The following is a 9,219-nucleotide window of genomic DNA, read 5'->3' on the forward strand; positions in this document are numbered from 1 at the left end:
CGCACCCTAAGGCGCCCGCCGCTCCGGCCGCTGGAGCTGCAGGCACTGCTCGCCTTGCTCCTGATCGTCTGCTGAGCAGTCCGCGGAGGGCTCGAGAGGGACCCGGATCGGACAGCTGTCTGCGCTGCCGCCCCGCCCTGCACCCCCAGACGCTGTCCTCTCGCGTGCGCGCCAGCCCCGAGCCAAGGGGACAAAGCGGCAGCTCCGGGGCCCCAGGGCTCCGGCCTCACTCACCTTTTCGGTGCAGCTCGAATCCCTGGGCGCCGCCCTCGCGTTCGGCTCCGGCCGCGGTCCTCCCCTCTCCCCACGCCGCTCTGGCCCGCGTGCGCCCGCCAGCACGCCTAGGCTGTCCCGCGCCACCGCCCCGCGGTCCCAGCACCGCTCTCGGCGCCCCTGAGCTCGGGGTCCGTGCTCCACCGCGCCGGGCGCCGGTCCTTTCTCCGCTGCCGCCGCTGCTCTCCGCCCCCAACCCCCTGACGTCAGGCGAGGAGGGTGTCGAGTGGTGGCCGGGGGCGGGACACGAAGGCCCGCCTAGGAGGGGGCTGTGACTCGCTGCCTTGCTTGCCCAGCCCTGAGGCTTTGGGACCCTGGTGACTCCGGCGGCGGCCGGGGAGTCAAGGTCTACGCCATGGCGCCAGGAGGGAAGAGGTTCGGGGGAGGGACTCCAGGCGTTGCCATCGGGAACCGCACTCACCTGGTCTCCCCGCAGTGTGCCTTCAAGCCTTGCAGCGGGCTGGGCTCAGGAAGGGCTGAGGGGTTCCCCCACGTTTCAGTTACAGGAATGAAAGCTGGCGAGCCATTTTGGGATGAGTATCCGAAGGGAGGGGAGCAGCGGAGGAAACCGGAGGTTCTCTCAGGAGCTAACCACAGTGGTCAGTCTTTTCCTCCGAAGTCATCCTTCTTTCTGGCCCTACCCCTTGGGCTGGAAGGAGCGGCTCACAGGCAGAGAAGACCCCCCCAAGTCTCCAGGCAGCTCCTCGTTTCTAGGCTCCTGTAGAGTGACCCCTGGGGCCACTTGGAAGGTTGATGAACAAGTGGCCTGAGCCCTACTGTTCAGATGAAGGGGCTGAAGGGACCCATGCCGCCGAGAACCACTACCACCTTCAGAACTGCCAGCCTCCGCCCACAGCCGCTCCTAGATAACTTGTAGGTTTGGCCTCCCAGGCCCTGCTGGATGGCAAGTCCTCCTTCCAGCCAGCTGGCCCTCAAGCTAGGCAGGTGGAATAAAAGAACCTCGGGAAGCTGCTCCACGGGTACCTGGAGACCACCCTTAGCCACAGTCAAAGGACAGGGATGAAGGGATGTTATGGCCTGGAGATTTCTGTGGTAACTTGAAGCCCCAGGGGCAGTCCCAGAGAGGAGAAACACTTTGGACCCCATCAGCAGATCTGGAGTATAAATCAGCCGGACAGCAGCTTTTGTTCTTGGTTAAAAACTTGGCATCTCAAAAGTGGAGACCAGAAGAGCAGTGGGGATAGTTGAGAAAGCCAGCCCAGTTTGGTTTCAGTAACAATTGGGTCTTTGCTAGGACACAGAAGGGCCCCTTCTCCCTCCCTGGCCAGAGCCACATTTCCCAGCTCTTTTCCATCAGGAAACAAAGCTGCTGTGGCCTTGGAGATGCTGGAGATAGGAAGCAAGCCAGGTACTACCAGGGGTGGGCAGGGAAAGCGCCCTGTTTGGAGCTGGCCAGTGAGGGAGCCATGCAGGACCATCCTCTTAATAAGGGTAAGCTGCTACACAGGCGGGCAGGTGTTTGTTCTGTGCACTGGGTTTTATGAATGAGGTCTTGGAGTGATGGCAGGAGTCTATGGATGGCCCCAGCTGCTTGGGAAGGCTGAGGTAGGAAAATTGTGAGCCCTTGAGTTCACGTCCATCCTGGGCACCCTAGTGAGACTGTCTCAAAAAAAAAAAAAAAAAAAGTCACTTGAGTGTGGTGATTCCCATTTCTACCTTTTGGTCACCATGCACCAAGCTGATGCTCCATTTCCCGTTTTCTTTCTCCTGCCCCCAGGAATGAGGACTACTCTGTAGTGATCTGAGCTCCCCGGCTCTACCTCCAAGGCGGCCCAGTGGAAAGTTTCAGAAGGTTTTGGTTTCACCGGCAGGGACAGTATTCTGTACCTTCATGGCAGGCGACAGGGTCTTCTAAGCCAGGGAAGGAGATGAAAATAAGGCTGCTCCAGTAACAGAGCCTGTAAGGCCTCCCCACCAGGTCCCCCTCCCACCCCCCACCCCCATGCTCTGCCTCTGCACATCCCCTGCCACACTGTGGTTGCTGCCTCCGGTCTTCTCCACAGGTGGGTGGGCAAAAGATAAAGTTTCCTCGCATGACTACTTGTTCGTGATTCATGCTTTTTAATAAAAGGACAGCTGGCAGAAAATAAGGATCCTGGATCTTCCATCAAGAAAAAAAAAAGAAAAGGAAAGGAAAAAGTAAGGATATATATCTGTGTAATCTCCCTAGGCCTACCTAGCATAGTCTATGGAAGACATCACACCCTAATCCGTATTCAAGCCTGATAGATCAGAACCCCCACCCCCTTTCTGGTGCCCCTTTTACTATAGCTTAAGTGCTTGAGAAGACATGTTAAACATAAGAAGACATGTTAAACGCACCCCAACAGGACCCACTGAGTTCAAGACAACCTTTCTAGAACCCTAATATTGGTCATAAGACATAGTACCCTGCTTCTTACCAACTACCCTTCCCAAGCTAAGTGGCGAGAGGAAGGCCTAGAGTGTGTACTGGGGTCTCTAGTCAAGGCCTCCTTGGACCTGGACCATTTCCAAGGTAGTGAGCAGTCTCCCCCCCAGGTGGGAGAGGGAGAAGACTAGGGTTGGCCATCTTTCAAGGCACTCTCTGACTCCTGCGACCCAGGGAACTAGGACATAGGAAAAGGACTTCCTGGTCTACTTCCTCCAAAAGGAGAGTTATCAAAGCTGTCCACCTGGGACGCTTTTCCCTTCCCAGCCCCTCCCTTCCAGCAGCACCAAAAGGAAGCAGGAAAACATCCGTCATCACAGCCCAGGATACTACTTTTCCACTCGGCTTCTATCAGGATATCCCTGCCTTTTCCCAGGGGCTTAGGGTCAAAAACCTGGAGGGCAGATGGTGAAACTGCCAGCTTCATTCCAGAATTCTTGGCCTTGATGAGGCTCCGTTTCTAATTGACTCCAACCCAGTTTTAGGCCTGGTCAGCTCCCAGTCAGTCTCCCGAGCAGGACAATTACATGACCCAGGGGATCCTGTCCACCCCTGAGTGACCTCACATCGCGTACCTCTGGTCAGGTTACAGCCAGGCTTCTGGAAGGGACAGGGTTGTGACCAACACCTCTTCTCCCCTGTATCTATTTCTCTCAGGGATGAGTAGGTCTGGGGAGTAAGGAGCCAGGGAGGATTCCAGATGTCTGCCTTGATGGACAGCTTGATCCCTTTTCTTAAAGCCAGGTAAGGGCAGCTTCGAGAACTGGAAACTCCCCAGTTTAGCCTCTCAGGCCTTCCTACAGTCCCCCCCACCCCCCTGCCCTTGGCAATGAGAACAAAAGAGGGGAATTTCAAGGTGATTTCCAGGTTTTCAGAGCAAACCCAGTTACTGAGGATTAACTGAGGATGTACAGTGTCAAACGGGTACCCAGGGGCAGGGTGCAGAGGGCCGCCTCTCCAGAGTCCCTGCCCTCCTGTCAGAGACCTGAAGCTGACCTGCTTGCTGCTGTGGGGTGTAAGAGTATGCCAAAGGGGCATGTGATGCAGCCAGGAAGAGAAGCCAGAACTATCAGTCAAATCACTGGACATCCAAGTCACCTGGCTCTGGAAGGGTTTCTTCCACTTCTCATTTGGCAAAGGCTTTGAGACAGAAAAGACGTCCTCTGTGGTACCCAGTACCGTGCAGAGTCTGACTAAATAATAGATGCCTCTAGCTCTGTCCTTCTGGGGACCCAGAGAGGGAGGTGCCTGTGTCTGAAACAGGCCTAGGAAGGTATGGGTTTTAGGCATGCTCTTTCTTGTGTGTCTGTCTTCTAGTCCAGTCCCTGGGACACACAAACAGAGAGAACTGTATGCAACAGCCATGGGCAAGCTCCAAGGGCATCACCACCTGAGACGTGGGCACAAGTCAGGTTGGCAGGAGTCATCCTCTGCCACCCCCCGGCTCCCTCTTATATCTGTTGCAAAGTTCACTCCAACCCTGAAAGTGTCAGAAGGGGCCAGGGATGAGCATGGATTTTGTCAGAGGAGTAGATGGATAAGAAAGTAAACAGGGCTAGGGGGCTGCGCCTGGAGGTGCAAAAGGGCCCACTCACTACTCCAGGGGTACAGATCAAAGACATCCAGTTACACAAGCAGAGATCAGGACCCAGTGAAACTGATCTGGAGGCAAGGCCAGAGAAAGGAATAGCGGGATCCAGAACTGACTTTGGACCCTACCGCACACATAATTCTAAGGAGTTGATTTCAGAGATCAACAATAAACTGAATTAAGCATAATTACAGCCCTCGTCCACCATCCTCTCTGTATAGCGCCCCTAGAAGGGACGGGGTAGTCCCAGACAGAATCCAGACAAATGTTCTTCATCCAAGAGTGCCCAGGCTCTAGCAACTCCAGTTACAGGGGTGACTGCTCCTATATATACCGAGTCCTCAAGTGCAGGAGGGGGGTCCTGGTCCCCAGTCAGTCACATGATTGTCAGAGGTGAGACCAGCAGAGGCGAGGCGTCAGGCCAGGTGCTGGGCATGAGCCCTCGGCATAGGGATTTAAGGAAGGAAACCACTGAGGCTGAAAATAAAACTTTAATGTGCACAAGGAACCCCATTTTAATGATGGACAGAGAGAGCAAGGTGCAGGGCAATGGGGAGGGTGGACAGTGGCCAAGAAGGAGGCCCAGGAAGCCAGAACGGTAGAGACGAGAGCCCAGGAGAGAAGAGGTCGCTGAGCAGGCAGGGAGTTCAAGGGTGGGGACTGTCGGGGAGACAAGGACCCCAGTGGCACCAGTCTGGCTTCACTGGGCTGGCCGCCTCCAGCCTCCATTCTTTACCGCCTACAGTTCTTTCTTGCTGGAGTCCGGAGCTGGGCAAATTTGCCCTTATCCCTTTAAATGTCTTTCCAAGGGCTGAAGTACTGGCCCTGTGAAGAGGAGAAAAGCAGCCTGTAATGGTCTGGCCCCAGTACTGCCCTCTGTCCACGGGTCCCTGCACTGGTGGTATCCATTCAACATCTCCCGGAGAGGCCTCCTTCCTACCAGTGTTGTGACACTAAGACCAAGGCCCAGGGACCAGAGACAGTAGGTCAACAGGCCACCTGACTGCAGTGCCCAGAGGGCTCAGCCAGGGTCCCATCTCCTGCTACTACCAGCCCAGGGGGGTGGGACGAAGATGGTATCTGTGTACACTCAGCCAGGCTCCAATCACTTCACTTCCTCCTTATGACAAACGATGCTTCCACCAGAGGCCAGTGGATCTGGTGAGGTCTGAGTTCCAGATTGCTTTTTCTCAGGGACTTGCGAAATTTGAGCACTAAGCCACAGCCTGTGGCCAGTGTGTCAGCCTCAAGTCAGGGGTTAGAGGGAATTGTAAGGGAGGAGTCAGCGAGAGGCAAGATGGGAACAGGGAGTCCAGCTGTCTCCAGTAAGGGCTTGGGGGCTCAGGGCCAGCCCAGCAGGGCACGCTTATTGGAGAAGTGGGGGGTGGAAGGGAGTGTACAGATGGGGATCGCTTTGTGCCAAGGAGCGATGCTGGCTGTGAGCCCTGATTTTCACATTCACTCAAGCTGCTTGCATGATGGGGCAAGCTACTGACCCTCTGGAGCCTTCAGAGAGTCTGCTCATCTGTAAAACGGGCGGGCTTCTAACAGTCCCTGCCTCCTAAGGGTTCTTCAGGTTCCTGTAGAAAAGGATCTTCACTCAGGAAACTTTTGCTAAAATAGTACTACCTAGATGAGCTGAGCCAATCCGAGAACAGAGCTTGCTCCTACAGAAGGGAGAGTGGATGCTGCAGATGTGAGGAGTGAGTGACGGGCACTTGCTCAGCTTGCACGAGGTCCTAGGTTTGAGTACTACCACCACCAAACCAAACCAAACAGAGCAGCCTGGGAAATGCTCTTCACAGAGAAGAGGCCAGCTGAGGTCTACAGGACAAGTGGACAGGAGGGGGACAGCTGTCGCCTCTGGTGTCCCTTCCTGGCTGTTCATGACAAACCGGTCTTGCTCAGCTCTCCAAGGCTGAGTTTCTCTTTGTATTTGTTCATAAACAGGCCTCCCTATGTTCCCTTCTGCATCCCCTCCCTGGGTCCTGGATTAAGAACGAAGGTCCCCCGAGACATCCCCACCCTCCACCACACTGCCCACTCCACCCTCTCCCTCTGGAGTCCAGCAGCTGCAGTGGGGGTGGATGTACTGCTGGATCTGGCAAGCCCCACTGACTGACCACTTCCCTTCCCTCCCAGGTCTAGGGGATTATGGGACACCACCTGGGGCTGACAGTGAGCCAGCAGGTCCTGCCAGCGGATGTAGGTCTGGGTGGCGAGGTCCTTGAGTTTGGTCCGGTGCATGGCCTGGGGGCTCTCCCGGATATGGGTGCTGATGTGACGGTCCAACTGCATGCACAACAGCTGCAGCTCACCCTGAAGAGGAGACGGAGGAGGCGTGACATAAGCCAGGCATATTCTGGAGGCCGTGCAAGAAGGCGAACTAAGTCAGAAAGGGAGTGTTATCTCTGAGTGACTGCTGGGAAGCTGGGTAGGAAAGGGAGGAGAGGCGAAGGGCAGCTTCAAGGGGCAGGTCAGCATCTTTTGGAATGGCTTTTGAGACATGGTGGGAGGAAGGGGCTCTGGCAGCCCTCACCACTTTTTTCTTGGCCTCTCACTCTGTGGTTCCTGATGGAAGGCTGGTTCCACCCTGGCTGTTACGGGCCCGCATTCCTTGATGCGGTAGATACGGGCACCCAACCCTACCCTGCTCCAGCATCTTGGGAGACTCACCCACTGATCTGGAGTGATATCCTGGCTACTGACCACCACCCCAGCCAGTGTCAGGAGGCTGTGGCACAGATAGCAGACCTAAGAGAGAGAGAGCACAAAGATGTTCATCTGAGCCTGGGAAGGTTCCTTTTCTCAGCACACAGCAACAGCTCTCACGAAAGCATCTTCAAGGAAGGCCTGCATGAACAGAACTTGGCCTCAATGTCTCAGAGCTGCGACTGTCCCAGTAGGATGTACCCACATTCCTTGTCACTAACGACTGATCCCCAAATGCCTGCCACCCAGAAAGCCATACCACCCCCAGCCTCACTCTGGAACGCCTGAAGTGAAAGTCCAGAGGGTCTGTGTACTCCGCCCTCTGCAAGGCCTGTTTGCTGAGACAGTGGTCAGTGACTGAGGTGAAACTATGCCCTGTGCAAGCTCTAAGCCCCGACCTTGGAAATGTGCCCCACAGCGGATAAGCACCTCACAAACCCAGGCACAGCAGGATGCTGGGGAGGGAAGGGGAGGCCAGTGGGAATTACCTGCATACCTTCCCCACCAAGTCCACCCTCACTCTTTTTTTTTTTTTCTGTTTTTTTGAGACAGGATTTCTCTGTGTAGCATTGGAGCCTGGGAACTCACTCTGTAGACCAGGCTGACCTCGAACTCACAGAGCTCTGCCTGCTTCTGCCTCCCAAGTGCTGGGATTAAAGGCATGTGCCACCACCGCCTGGTCCACATTCACTCCTGCCACTAGAAACTTCAGAGGTAAAAACAGAACAAAGGCCAGGTATGATGGAGCATACCTACAATCCCTAACTTGGAAGCTAAAGCAAGAAGATCACAAGTTCAAGGCCAGCCAAGGCTACAAAGGAAGAAGAGCCTGTCTCAAAAACAAAAGAAAATATACAACAATGAACACAAGAAAGAGACAAAAAGAAAAAGAAGAAAATTAGGACAAAGGCCAGTTCTACTGAATGAGAGAAGGGATTAGGTCCAAGACACCCCGGGTCCTCTACTGGAGGTGTTCGTTTAGGGGGCATCTGCCTGCTATGCAAAGAAAACGGACTCTGTCGTTCTGGCAGAGGGTGGGTCGCTGACAGCAAGCAGCCTGCTCTTGGCACTGTGGACTTCTGTCAGCAGCCACACCACCTCTACACAGAGGTCTTTCATCCCTGTCCTCTGGCTCCTTTTCCATCTAAGATAAGGAGAACAGCGGCACACTGAGGCCTGGGGAAGAGAAGGGATGAAAGAGGAAAGCCGGGGATGGCCAGGAGGGCTCTCAACCGGCCCCAGGGCCCTCTGTGGATGCTTCCTTGCCTTTATAGTCCTGCCCTTCTGGATCGCCAGATAGTAGCCAAGAAACAAGGGCATCATTTTTGCATGGACCCAGGAGCCTTCCCGAGAACTACCTCTATAGGTACTCAACTTGGCACCATCTACAGACTTCTTGAGACCAGTGTATCCTGTGGAGAAACGCCACCTGGGCTCCCAGGGCAGCACCTGCCTCCTGAAGACAACTGCAGAATAGCCAAAGCCTCCAGGGGACCTGACTCACAGGTTGACCAGGTGAGGTGTCAGTGGGGGGCCTACACACACGGCAACAAAGAAACAAAGTGGAAAGGGCAGGCCTCCAGGAGGGCCGCCATGGGGAGGGCAATATCCAAGCTTTCTAAACTGGACTCCACCTGCCATCCCTGCCCCCTCCTCCTTGGGCTGCCTGGTGCTGGCCACCCCAGCATTAAAATCAGAGTCCCAGGGTACTCAGTCGACCCCTCTGTTGTATAGGCTCAGGCCTGCCCACCTCAACTGTCCCTTGACTAAGAGCTTCTACTCAGCACCAGGAGGAGCTTTGAGAGGCAATGGATGATTTGCTTAACAAATACCAAATCTCAGCTGCGCAGGAGACCAACCGGGAAAGAGTTCTTCTGCTTCTGGAGAGACCGTGGTGGGGCTGCAGGGAGGAAGTGACTAAACCAGAGTGGGCCTTGAAAGGACAGGAGGATTGGAGGAGAGAACGGCCCTGTGGGCAGAGGCAGCAGATTACAACACCAGATCCTGGGGCTGATGCAAGAGACAGGTGGAGCATTGGGAGGAGGAGGAGGAGGCAGGGCTGGTCCGCCAGGTAGCTGGCTGGGCTTGAATGGGGTAAGGGAGGGCATGCAGGGCTGGCTGCAGAGGGAGTGAGCAGGGTTGTGTTGTGGGGGGCTGATGAGAGGTTCTTGGGGGAAACTGGCGATAGAAGGCAGCAGCATCTGGTGTGGGT

At 55.3% G+C, this 9,219-nt stretch overlaps 1 protein-coding gene across 1 annotated transcript in view; it reads right to left on the reverse strand.

Moving 5' to 3' along the window:
- Positions 1 to 4,767: 4,767 nt before the first annotated feature.
- Fam178b (family with sequence similarity 178 member B) overlaps positions 4,768 to 9,219 on the reverse strand; it is a 137,235-nt gene continuing 132,783 nt past the window's right edge. The window contains 3 exon segments of the mRNA XM_037199843.1: positions 4,768 to 5,120; positions 6,462 to 6,614; positions 6,972 to 7,049. Of these exon segments, the coding sequence (XP_037055738.1) occupies positions 5,088 to 5,120; positions 6,462 to 6,614; positions 6,972 to 7,049 (264 nt within the window). The 3' untranslated portion in view covers positions 4,768 to 5,087.

Source organism: Peromyscus leucopus, chromosome 16_21 (assembly GCF_004664715.2).
Source record: "Peromyscus leucopus breed LL Stock chromosome 16_21, UCI_PerLeu_2.1, whole genome shotgun sequence".
Taxonomy (NCBI): Eukaryota; Metazoa; Chordata; class Mammalia; order Rodentia; family Cricetidae; genus Peromyscus; species Peromyscus leucopus.